Source organism: Eurosta solidaginis, chromosome 5, assembly GCF_040869045.1.
Source record: "Eurosta solidaginis isolate ZX-2024a chromosome 5, ASM4086904v1, whole genome shotgun sequence".
NCBI classification, from domain to species: domain Eukaryota; kingdom Metazoa; phylum Arthropoda; class Insecta; order Diptera; family Tephritidae; genus Eurosta; species Eurosta solidaginis.
The window spans coordinates 43,065,253-43,078,951 of record NC_090323.1 but is presented as its reverse complement, the minus strand read 5'-3'; the positions used below and the strand labels follow the sequence as shown (position 1 = coordinate 43,078,951).

General features: G+C 33.9%; 1 protein-coding gene and 1 long non-coding RNA gene across 8 annotated transcripts in view; one reads left to right on the top strand and one right to left on the bottom strand.

Annotated features, from left to right (window-relative positions):
* The window catches only part of LOC137233688 (uncharacterized), a 540,569-nt gene that overhangs the window by 483,317 nt on the left and 43,553 nt on the right, over positions 1-13,699 (bottom strand). The window lies entirely within an intron of this gene.
* Positions 1-13,699, top strand: part of LOC137233687 (cyclic AMP response element-binding protein A-like) — a 261,324-nt gene that overhangs the window by 214,746 nt on the left and 32,879 nt on the right. For 2 of the 7 annotated variants that reach the window (XM_067756951.1, XM_067756945.1), the window contains exon 1: positions 11,779-11,886. The exons of 4 other annotated variants lie outside the window; for them this stretch is intronic. In XM_067756951.1, the coding sequence (XP_067613052.1) occupies positions 11,794-11,886 (93 nt within the window). In that variant the 5' untranslated portion in view covers positions 11,779-11,793. Of the gene's footprint in view, positions 1-10,969; positions 11,046-11,778; positions 11,887-13,699 lie in introns of those variants that run through there. One more of the 7 variants, XM_067756952.1, reaches the window with a different exon arrangement.

Sequence of the window (13,699 nt, the reverse complement as noted above, 5' to 3'; positions counted from 1 at the left end):
TTAGCACGTACCGGGCAAAAAACCTCAACTTTGCTGTTAGAAATTGTGAAAAGATGGTGATTGACGGGTTCGTGACATCAAAGTTCTAAGCAAAAGCATTAACGAGTATGACCGCGTTATTGCGGAATTCAATAGTGCGCTCTGCGACCATCTCTACTTTAAGTTCTCTACATATGTAAATATATTTGAATATAAAGTAAAGTTTCGCAGCTCACATTTAACTTTTAGAATATTCTGAGGTTCAACATTTCAGCTCAGGTGGCAGCTCAGTTTCTTCAGCCTGTTACTATAAAGCGGCACCTGTATCAATATCATGTAAGAAGGGTAAAAAAAAAGTATTAAGCAATTATGAACGGCTGCAGCTGGTCACACTTCTGTGATTTGTGGCTTAAGCCAACTACCTGTCTATTAAGCCTGTTTACCTTTCTTAACTTTTAACTTTAGTCCATTCACTTAAGATTTTGTGATTAAGCAAAAGATAGTGAACGAGCGTAGTCCAAGCTGCGGTTGTGTTAGTTTGTCTTTCCTTCGATTTTACCTTCGTAAACGCTGTTGAACTAATAACTGAATTATGCATATCTAATTTTTTTTTAAATTAATTAATTATTTTTTATTATAAAGCAATACTATCAATTTCACTTATATATTGATGCATAAAAAACTTTATTTACTTATTTATTTGTTTGTTTGAAAATGATCTAATCTCATGTACAAGAAAATAAAACCAGAATCATTACAAATGCAAATAAAGAAATGCCAATGAAAAATGTATAAAAACTTGTGATGAAGTGATCACAATCATGGTTGCCACAGCGAATTTCTTTTCGGGACCAAAACTGGCTATGTAAAAGTACCAAGACTATGAACTGGGGTTCAAATCAAATTTCAGTATAAATTGTCTATATGGTGTTGTCCCTATATATAGGGTGATACAAAATTGCCAATCAGTACTACGCCCACGTATTCCTGGAACCAAGGCGAGCAAAGAATATAAGGTGCAAGGCTTTGAGTTTCATACAACTTTCTGGTCAAACATCACATCTCGGTGGATTGCGGCAGAGTTTTGGAAAAAAGTTTCCAAGAAAGCACTTTTTCTAAAAATGTTTACTAACTTAAGTTCAGAAAATTTTACTAAACGACACGAAATTCGAAACATACGATTCAAGACGGCAGAAAAGGAAACAGCACACCAGACAAAACGGACCGATTTAATTCCAGTTAGAACGAAATGGCTACCATTATCAACAATTGCGCATCACCTTTCTCTGATTTTACGGAGATGTTAAAAAATGCGCTCTTAAATTTATTTATCTTGCAGCGAATTCAAGATGTAAGCCGTTTATATTACGGGATTTATAAATTGTTATTGCTGCAATTATTTTACCATTTGGCTGGTGGTCACCCAGTGATCACAAAAAGGCAATCCCCATATACCAATTTATCAACGGTGATTCACGGGTGAATTATAAAAATTTGTCTTCACACAGTTGCGATTATAATGACACGAGGTGGAACAAATTCCATGTATAAGCTGTCAGATGTTAAGCCGATAAGAACCAGGGTTGCCTATAGCTTCATAATAAGTCCCAATATCACCAATATTGGTAGTATAAATTATTCTTCTAGCTCGCTAACTTGAAAGGACCTGACCTATAGCAAAAACCTCTGTGCGACGCCGATTTTGAATGTGCAAGCGAATGTAAGTAGACATATAGGCTAACTGCGCGCGCTTGTCCCTATTACAATCTAAAATCTCGTTCTTACTAGGCAAAGAAGTTAGCATGTGGAATATTCATAAAAAAATAAAAATAAATGTAAGGCGCGATAACCTCCGAAGAGATCTAAGGCCGAGCTTCTCTTCCAATTTGCGTCGTGCTCCTCTTGATTTTTCCCTACAAATTGGCCGGACGGGACCTACATGTTTTATGCCGACTCCGAACGGCATCTGCAAGGCAGATGAGTTTTCACTGAGAGCTTTTCATGGCAGAAATACAATCGGAGCGCTTGCCAGACACTGCCGAGGGGCGACCCCGCTTAGAAAAACTTTCTTCTTTGTGGAATATTCAATGTTATTATTTCTAGAAAGATGAAACTATCAACTATCAAAATCTACCAAATTGTGGCATAAGTGAACCTTGCGAGCCCCAGTAGCCGTAGATTCAGTCGGAGCTTCTAAAGTTATTGAAGCTAGCAGTGTATGTACACCAAGAACTGAGCCTCTACTTAAGCATCTGCCTTAAATCAAGCGGCTTATTTAGTTTAAATATGAAATTATTTTGGAGCAACGTAGACCGGGTCTATGCTGTGCTTTGTGATCGGTCAAGCGAAAACCTCTTCCAAAAAAGCGAAACAAAACCGCGAAAAAATTACGCTGGTACCATCAACATATCGGTTTGTTGCTCTTGAATTGACAGACGTTTGGTAAAATTGAGCGGATTATGCTCAATTCAACCGAAATTTTTGTCAAGAGAACTAGTTGGTTTAGTAATTTCGGCAGAAAAAAAAAACGGTTGCCCTCAAGTTAACAACATTCTATAAAAATTCCATATTGATAATCAATCTAATTGAAGTTTCTTTTAAAAGAACTGATTTCATTTGTTATTTCAACCGCGAATAATTTTAAATATAATGCAAGTACATCAGCTAAGAGAAACTTTTGCTCATGGCGCACACTACTTTGTTCTTAAGACCATGGTGCCACAGGGTCTCTGCCATATCAACAGCCTTCACTGTTATTCTAATGTTGGCGAAAATCTGTTATTTCAACAATTTGGCATGGTACTAGAGTTCGCCCAGTGATTGAAATTCAATCACTATGGACGTACTTTACCTTAGCTTTCTTTCCATTGCTTTCCTTTCATTTCATTTACTCTTCTTTCTTTTTTCTCTCCTTCCGTAAACTTATTTTATTTGGTTTTATTTTTATTTTATTTTGCTTTATTTTATTTTCACCTATTTTATTTTATTTTGTATTATTTCATTTTTTTTTTTTCATTTTTACTTTATATTATTTCATTTTGTTTTATTTTATGTTATTTTATTTTATTTTAATTTACTTTATTTTATTTTTATTTTTACTTCATTTTATTTTAGTTTATTTTATTTTATTCAAACTTTATTTTATTTCATTTTATTATATTTTTATTTTTATTTCATTTTCTTTTATTTTACTTTATTCTTTTATTTCATCTCCTTTCCTTCCATTTCCTTTTTTTTTTCCTTTCCTTTCCTTCCCTTTCCATAATTATTTTATTTTGTTTTATTTTATTTTATTTTATTTTATATTAATTTACTTTGTTTTATTTTTATTTTGTTTTACTTTATTATTTTATTTAATCTCCTTTACTTCCATTTCCCTTCCTTTTTTTCGTTCCTTTCCTTTACTTCCCTAACTTAATTAATTTTTTTTTTGTCCTTCCGTTTCCTTGAATTCCCTTTGTTTTCATTCCTTAATTCCTTAACCAACTTCATTTTATTTGATGTTATTTAATTTAATTTTAGTTTATTTTATGCTATTCTATTCTATTATCTTAACTTAAGTAGTATACAAAATTATTGCAGCCAACGAAACGAATAACTACTCTAACTTGAACAATCTCGTTTTTTTTTTGTAAGCACTTTGACTATCAGCAGAGAAAATTACACATTTACTCATATTTGCTGATTCTCTCATTTGCTCGCGAGATCAAATCTGAGTTCATTTGCATGAGGTTTGCTGGTTTTCTCAATACAGTGAGTGTGAGTGTAAGCATTCTCATAGTTTAAATACGTGTTTGGTATTTTCAGTGGTGTCATTTGTAAATTAATAGTTTAGCGATGTACTCAAGTTTTTACAATAGGTGGACTCATGAAAGCATATAAACTTATAAGGTGTAAAATTATATCCATTTACACACGCGGTTATATGAACGCACCTAGTAATACTCTTGATAAACTTGATTGTTTATCAGCTGTATTATTGCCAAACAAAATTTTTTTGATTGTTATAGAAATTAAAAAATGCCAAGATTAAGTGAAAAATCAAAACTAAAACGCCTTTACTTGCTGATGTTGGAGATTTCTGATGAAAATGCCTGCTGTAATGTTTGCAAGGTTGCATTCCTTTGAGTTTACCACGTTTACACAATGAAATGTGCGCGTAAATTTATACAAATTGTGTAAATGATTTTTCATACAAAATTTGACAGCTCGTTTAGGCACTAGATAAATTTATACGTTTACATGAGTCCCCCTAATATTTTTTTAATTGCCTCCACTGCTTCTTGAGAAGACCTAGCGATATATTTATAATAGCTTAAACCTTAGAATTATTGTTTAATCGTAAAAGAGGAGCAAAAATTTCAAATTGCCTCTTTATACGACAGTAATATTTGTTAAACTTAGAGAGAAAGAGCTATGGCTTAGTTATGATGACTGTTTATTTTACTGTTGAATCGGTCAACTCAGAATCATGATAATAGTTTACTATTTCCGGTTGATTATACTTGCCAAAGTTTGGTAGTTGTTTGTGTATTGTTTATGCTCCGTTTAAAAACTGTTTGGCAATCCCAGTGCTTTTCGGGACTTTTCAACCATTTTCGATTTCAACATCACATATAATCAGTCAAGTTAAGTAAGCAGAGAACGTATGCGCACAATGCGTGTGAACAAGCTTTCTTCATAATATATTATAAGCGCATTTCATTAATTTTATTATGGCTTTTTAAACCTATTTATTACAGGTTTTTCCTGCTTTATTTTGTTATTTATAAACAAGAAATTTAACCTTGCATGACTAATTTTATGCGAAATGCGTTAACAGCTTTTCATTAATTATACTTCATGACGGCATAACGGTATGTAGTTTTGAATATCTAATGCATCTAAAAGGGGCTTGGTCTATTAAAATTTACACAAGTATTAGTTGGTACTCTAAAGAAAATTATATGTGGCATATAAGTATTTTCGTTAAAAAACGTAAGGGTTACTATTTTTCTTATATTAGCGTTTATTCTTATGGTCCCAAAAAGTCTTCAAGTCTTCTGCTATATTTTCGCTTATACTTTAAAGCTATTTTCGTAACATAAGCAAACATGTGCATGTCATATATTTTTTTATATGCCTGCTGTGAATTTGTATGAATGTATGTATGTATTTACCTATATGTTTGTAAATTGTTGGCTCTTAACAATTTTTATAAAAAGGTTCATTGAACCTGCACATTTCTTCCGCTAAATACATGTGAAAGTAATATATTGAATGGTTAAATGGCTATGTGTGTGTGTTTGTATGTATTTAAGTACTTTTTTCGCGTTTTTCATCATTTTTTCACATTTTGCTGTTTATGTACATATTTATTAACGCTTCGTTGCCGATTACAATGTGCTAATACTGGCATTAAACGAGTTAATAGAATGTTCCTCAACGTAAATTAGGTTGTAAGAGAAAAGATTTAAAAGTAATAGAAAAAGGGGTTCAAGCAACATATTGTAATGAATTTAGAGAAATTCCGCTTATTTGCAACCTTCTGCAAACGTTCGAATCGCTAAACTGTTGAATAAGTCACTCCAATATTCAGTATTGCAAACTGTTCTTTACTTAGACTACTTTGGGAGTAGTACTTCACAATTATACTTCACAACCAATAGCGTGCTTAAATCAAAAGTGATTCTTTATTGATAAGCTTGCGCTGCTTTTATACTCTCGGTTTCCTCGTTCACCCATTTCTCCTAAAGTCTAGTAATTTCGCACTGAAAGAAAAAGACTGGTAAAATCAACCGAAATACGGGTCAATTCAGCCGAAATTTCTGTCAATTTTTATCCATCGCAACAAGATGTTGAATCAACTGCGCAGAAATCGTAGATTCGTAATTGACCATCTTAGTAGTCAAATGAACACAAAAAATTGTTGCAACAGCTTTGTACGAAAGTACCAATGTTGCGGCATTTGCAAGGCAGATGAGTTTTCACTGAGATCTTTTCATGGCAGAAATACACTCGGAGTGCTTGCCGCACAGTGTCGAGGGGCGACCCCGCTAAGGAAAATTTTCTTCTAGTTGAAGAACCTTATTTATAAAATTTTTATATTGCTTCTCCCGGGGTGTGAACCCAGGGTCTTCGGTGTGGTAAGCGGAGCACGCTACCATCACACCACGGCGGCCGCCATATACATACGTAAATATGTGCATACATACAGTACACAGCATAAGTACAAAGTAGTAGAGCGCAGTGAGCGTAAAATTCTCTTTGAAATTTGCTCATGTATTGGCTGTTGATCGTTGTTGAAACGACCAGTGAGATCAGTTGTGTTAACAAAAAAATCAGTTAGATTGATTAGGAATCTGTCAATTTTACAGAATTTTGTTAACTTAAGAGCGACAATTTCTCTTCTGTTGAAATGACTAAACTAATTTGTTCGCTTGACAAAGAACTCGGTCGAATTAACCATAGTTCGATCAATTTCACCGAAACTCCGTTAAGTCAAGGACCCCAGAACCGATTTGTTGATTTTACTAGCACCATTTCTTTCAGTGCGCTAACAGTTGTAGCTCATGTTTGGTTAGTTACCAGCTATATACCAGAGATCTGCTTTGAGTACTAATAAAATTAGTGCACATAGTCATGAGCCAAAAAATTGTGTCTAAATGTGTACTTAGTCAAGTACAGAAAAATACTATGAGTGATTAGCACATAAAATAGAAAATACATACGAGTGCCCCGCAACACATATGTCCCATACATATATGACATTGTGCAGTATAAACTGAAATCATAGCCGCTTTAACTCAGTAGCACTTTGGTTTCGTGCGTAATATACTGTATACTTCGTTTATTATCGGTTCTTCTTTAGCGCTGTATTCAGTTTAGTTTCGTGTACATCGTTGTGTTGCTAGCGTCAGAAGACTGATATGACTTTATTCGTTTTATTGCACTGTTAAGTCTTACTTATTCCAATTAGTGTTTTCGTATAACACAATTGACTTTCTTGCTCAATAAGACAAATGAGTACTGAACTGCTTCGTGGCTTGTGAGCGGTTATTCATTTTACGAAGCCTGACTATGTAAATGTGTATTAGTGGATATAAGTGCTTGATATTCTTTGTTTGTGTACGCACTAATACTAATTTTTTTGTTAGTCCACTAATAACCTTAAAAGATGAATAATTGTAGCTCACTGCTATATACATGTATATCTGTAGCCCACGCCTCTCCCTTAGCCATATGCGTGCGTATGTGTGAGTAACTACTTCGGCTGATGACTACATTTGTGTGTGATATCTCTTCGTCGCCTCCTACATAAGAGTGGCTGCTTTATTCTTGTTGTGCATTTATTTAGTAGCAGCTTAGTGATGCTAATATTCGTCACAATATTTATGTATACAATTTAAATTCGAAGGAATCAATTATTTCAAAGACCATCAGGCTTAGTGTTAGAGGTGATTTTGGAGAAAATGACGCATGGTTTTAGTCAAGCTAAAATAGGCTCTTAAGTTATTGGCATAATCTAGTATATTCGTCCTAATGATAGTTATTGGATATATATTGTAGCGAATGTTATCAAGTATCGCACATCACTATGCAATTCTAGCTTACTCCACAACTAAACAAATGCTGCCTCAACAACAACGACAACTTGAACACAAGATAACAATAGCTTCTGCTATGCATACCGCTACATCATTAAAATATTCAATAATGTGTTACGTGTATAATATTGTGACGAAAATTAGCAACACTAAGGGATACTATCATCTCTAAGCCGATACTAAGCAGTCACTTGTATCTACATAAACAAATCAATCATTATGTCTACACATATGTACATACAGCAGAGGAGAGATACTCACAAAAGTATGCAATCATCAGCAAAGTATGAAAGCAGCACCAGCTGAGGCATGAGTAATCAGTTTTGATTTAAACATACAATCAGTTGCGAAGTATAAGTGTTATTGTGAAGTACCTTAAAATAGTCTAATAAAGACCATTTTGCATTACTGAATATTGGAGTTATTTATTCGACAATTTAGTGATTCGAACGTTTGCAGAAGGTTTTTAATAAGCGGAGTTCCTTAATTCGTTACAATATTGTATTTGGTATCCAAAATGTCTTTTTATTTACCGCACTACTATGGTAGTAGATAACCCCAATTCAAATTATTCGGGTGTTTCTGTAGTGTAAACAGCCAACAATTTAAGGCCAAATATTTAAATCAGCTACCCTGTAACAAAAATAGTCTAAATGTTCATCAACACATAAAAAAGCATTATCAATTCTTGCTGACATAGCCATTCACACGATTTAATACAGATGTGTGTACAACACACAACCAAACAAATTTGCATTCAAGCAAATTTGCGAACGTCGCATTTACCACAGAAGTCACAACTCAACACAGGTGTGTAGGTACATATTTTGTATCAAGTTGTATGTAGGTATGTAAGTATGTATGCTTAAGGTAAAAATGTATGTAAGCATGTATGCTTAAATGTAAATATGTATGTAAGAATATGTTAGTATAATTGTGTATAAATAAGCTGACAACATTTGAATAAAAGAGCAATTAAGCATTGAGCTTTGATCACTCACAACGCAGTCTATTTTATTTCAAACCTTTTACACTTCACTTACAGCGTGTTAAAATCAAACTGTACTTTACAATACTCTCGTTTGCCTCTTTCTCCCAGGGTCTAGACTTCTCGCGAACAGTCTTCTCGATTAGTGGCTTATTTACTTCTCTTACCTCTGCATTCGCCTTTGCCTTCTACATATACATATGTGTGTAGTTTATCTAGATGCATATGCGCTCTTTGTTATGTGTGAGTAATGTCGTCTGGGCTCTTTGTTGCTGTTTACATGGATGTGTAATGTCGTGAACGCTGTGCACTAGTATGCGTAGCTGTTTGTGGTCTCATCTGCTCAGATTGCTGTTGTAGTGTGCAGCATTGAATAGCTAGCGGCACAATTATATGTCGAAGTTGCCAATATTGACCACCATATGGAGAATCTATAAGGTGTCGAAGAAATAGCACTGATAGGCTATATTAGCGGCGTACCAGCGATGCCCAATTACCCTGCAAAAATTGTTCGATTACGTGTTCCATTTTCTTCATGTTGGAGTACTCTAACAATACTCCTTTGCAATGCGTTTGCGGACCACCATCAGCCGATCATTGCTCGTTTTTTAACGACCGTGACCACAACACGATGACGATCGAACAGAGTTGCCAAAAGTAAAATATTGCATACAAATAACTGATAATAAAACTTTACTTTGGCAACTCTGATAAAATGCAACAGCGCACTGGTTTTATGTATACATACTATAGTATAGAGAAATATTAGTTTCTTCATTAACGCAAATGCTAAATAACATAAGAATATTCGTAGTATAAAATATAAAAGTTGTATTGCCACTCTTCATTTACTTTCATTTTAAATTAAATTCACTCCGATAATTCTTTCCGACAACACAATTCCTCTTTAGTACTTTGGCATATGATCCTCTGTGGGTGCTCCATGGAGTGTACTACAGTGAAAGTACTTTGGAATGTACTCTCACGTATGTACTCTATGGAATACTCACAAACAAAGCGAGAGTGGGATCACCTACTCCACTCCTAGGACATCGCAATGTTAATTGGAGCACATTTTTTGTATGAATACAGATTAGATTTGGAGCAGTCCTATACTCCCAAAGGAGTATTCCTTACATTATTTATAGAGTACTCGCGTTTTTTGAAGGGTAGTCAGCTGGGTGCGTTCCAAAAAGCAATACCAAATCGAGCAATAGAAAATTAGTGCGTTGTTGTTGTTGTAGCGATACGGTTGCTCCCCGAAGGTTTAGGGAGTGATCGATGTGATGGTCCTTTACCGTTTACAGATCCGGTACGCTCCGGTAACACAGCATCATTAAGGTGCTAGCCCGACCATCTCGGGAACGATTTATATGGCCACATTAAACCTTCAGGCCAATCCGGTATTTTAGTCGCCTCTTACGACAGGCATACCTACCGCGGGTATATTCTAACCCCCTGACCCGCTGGGGGTTAGTGCGTCGTGAGCAATTGTGCGAAAAACCAAATTTGCATAAATACTTAAGAATTTGCCACAAATTTGATAGAAATGACAACGGTGATGGCAGGTGGTGCGTGAAAGAGAAGAAATCCAAGAAATATTACATTATTGAGTGTATTGAATAGAATTTAAAAAAGTAAAATAATAATGCATATAAATTTACTTAAGTATGTGAATGACGCACGTACACCTACCAGGAAAGAATCAGCGCAAACACACCCATTGTCAGAACGAAAAAAATGCGAATGAAATACATAATAACAACTTTTGAAATGTAAATAAAATTGAGTTTGCCATAAATGAGAATAAGCTGAAGAGTGCGTAGGAGCTAACGCTCATGTACATTAGGGTGCCTCAATAGTATAGTACCAGAGAGATAGAATAAGAGACGTCAGTTCATACAATTTGCGAAATTTATTTGTAATGTCCCATTTGACGGGTAATTTTTAAATTGCTTCTACACATTTTCATGAGGTATTTTTGATTATTTTAAAGGACCGTATTAATTAAGCAATTCATCTTCTTTCCAACAATCACAATATATATAAATATAAAGTTCTTAAAAATGTGTAGAAGGCAATTTTCTAATACTCGCCAATCAGGTACATTACAAACAAAAATTTAAATGACGTCTCTTATACTATCTATCCTCTCTGATAGTACTAGAAAGACTTATAAAAGAGCATGTTTAAAGATCTTCCGAATTGAATGAAACTTCATTAAAAATGCAAAATAATCACTACTTCTTGGCAATTATCTGTTCCTTAACCCAGATAACCCTGATGTACTATATGTAGTACACCAATTTCATGTCGATTCACGCACGCGCCCGATGGCCAGGAAATAACGGGGATGTATTTTTGCATGCAGTAGAAATTGCGCAACACCGTTAGTATGTGTTTACAGTCCCTCAGTGAGAGAAGTGCTCGTTGTCTTATTCAGAAAATTACTAACTTTGAAAAATGCAAAAGTATAAAATACGATTTCAAAAGTGAGTTAAAATTTATATGATAAAATTTAACAAATATATTTTTTTTATTAAAAAATTATAGAAAAATAAACGAGTTTTTAAACGTTTAAAATTATAGTTAAATACATTGAAAATTAATTAGAAGTAAAAATGAGCAAATATTAGTGTACTACATATAGTACATTAGGAAGATAGGTGTCTACAAGATCTATTTTTTGCAGGGGTCTCTGGCTTCATGAGGTTGTTGTTTTGTTGGAAGATGGTGAAGAAAACACTGGCGACATCGATTAAGTGGTGTGGTTTCCTCCAGTTAATGCAAACGACGAAGATTCTGGTCCTGAGGAAGCTTTTGGCGTAAATAATTTTCCATCCGACCAACGGCAAGCGCCAGCAGAAATAAAATTTAGTGCAGCCGGGCCTGAAAGCTCATCCGATGATTCGGACGATAATATACCGTTATATATGTAGAACAAGGGCATTTGATTTACATGTATAACTCTAACATGGGAGGAGTGGAACGTTCTGACCAAAATATAAGCTTGTATAGAACTTCAATGAGGGGCAAATGGTACCTGCCTTTGCTAGCCCACTGCATTGATATGGCGTTCCAAAACGCTTGGATCATACATCGCGAACGGGGCGGAAGTTTTGACCAACTGAGCTTTAGGCGTACAGTGGCTACCATGCTGCTGACTGCCCATCGAAAGCAATCAACCTACCAAAAGACCATCCAAGTTGCCCTAAATGAGCCGAGATTCACTATGACCGTATGGATCATCTTGTAGAGCCACAGGGAAAACAAACCCGATGTGGATATTGCCATCAAAAAACTACTACAAGATGTGTAAAATGCAATATCGGAGTACGTACAAAGTGTTTTGTAAACTTCCATTCCAATAAATAAAAATATGTTTTTAATGTACTATATATAGTACACCTCTAAAATAATAAAAAAAAAAATTTTTTTTTTAAAATTTATTAAATTTTAATGAGCTCGAGGCAGTTTAAAAAATTGAAACACAGTTTATATTTTTATATTTCAATTTTATTTGGTCGATATTTCGATCTCATTCTGAGATCATCCTCAGGAAACAATTGAATATGTTTTACCGACTGAGTCTTTGAGCTTTCTATAGCGGTTTTAAACAGACATTTCCAAAAAAATCAAAAGTTTTCGCCTGAGTAACTTTTAGGGTTATCTGGGTTAACTATGAAAAGTTCAGAAATTATCATTTCATATTGCCAAGCATATACTACATATGTACATATGATCAGATCATTTTTTTTTTTTTTTTTTTTTGATAATTTCTACGAATAACACTACAAAGCAAATTCTAAATAAAAACAAATATTTTGTCGACTACTAAAGTTATTTATTTTATAATTTTTGTTTGTTTGTTTTTGTGTATATACACTTACCAACCACAACTAAACACATCTATATTATTTTTAATTATGGAACTTCACTCAGTGACCTAGACATTGAGCCCATTTTATAATTATCTGCGCTGATAAGAGGAATAACTACTTTATGCCAGTTACAGTTATTTATAAGACATTATAATAATTTTTTTTTTATATTAAATTATTTTAGTTTGCACCCCGATACAATAACACCTGAACGCATTACTTATAGAGCCATTGCAGAGCTATTGTTGAAGAGACGGATAATAGCTAGCTAAAGAAAGGTATCACGTGATAAAAATACAAAGTAAATAAACAGAATTTTAAACATACAAAAAACACCTAAGAATAAACTGAAGTGTTGTTATCAAAAAGTTAGACACTCATGCTGATGTCACTACGGCTGATGTCTTCATATATAATATTAAGATATGTTATACATATTATTACTGTATTACTGTACTGTCATTTACCTTCGTGCGAGATGATAAACAAAAGTTTGTTAAATTTATGATATTTTTTTTTTTTTGCGGGAGTGCTTTTTGTAATGTGTTAAAATATCGTCTAACTATCTAATCTAATACATACATAAGTACTTGAGGGGCTGAGCTTAACTTAGCCGAATTCAGTTCAGAAACTATATCTTGGTACAAACATACATATAATAGAGGTTTTGTCAAAACTGTCTTGATATCTTTTCCGTTTAGTTTAAAAAAAGTGATAATCTTGTACAAACGTCCTATGAATTGGCATATCGCAGTATTTTTTTAATTTCATTAAGTGGCAACCTTCTGTTTCTACCTCAGTGTTAGCATCTAAGCAAAAACGCTAAGAATTTAGTACATTATCTATGTACAAAATTTCACTGAAATCGGTGGAGAATTTTCCAAGATAGTTAAGTTAGACTGAACTGGATCGAAGTAAGGGAATAGTTGAGGATATACAAATATACAAAAATAGCTTGTTCGAAGACCTTATGAGTAAGATAAGTTGCCTCTGTTTTCGTGCGAGCATGATCCATAAAAAATGTACTAAAATATATAAATACAAGATAATTTAGGAAATTAATTTAATCAAAATTTATCATTCATAGATGTCACCCAAGGCAACCGCTTTTTCTGAAATTTTTTGTTTTATTCATGGATGAGACTCAAATTTTTATGAAATACGACTTTTATGTATTTAGATTGCCAGACGCATTTAATTCAGAGTTTTCAAAAGGTCTGAGACGGTGAAGAAAATATAGAGGTGAGAGTAAAAACAAAAACGAA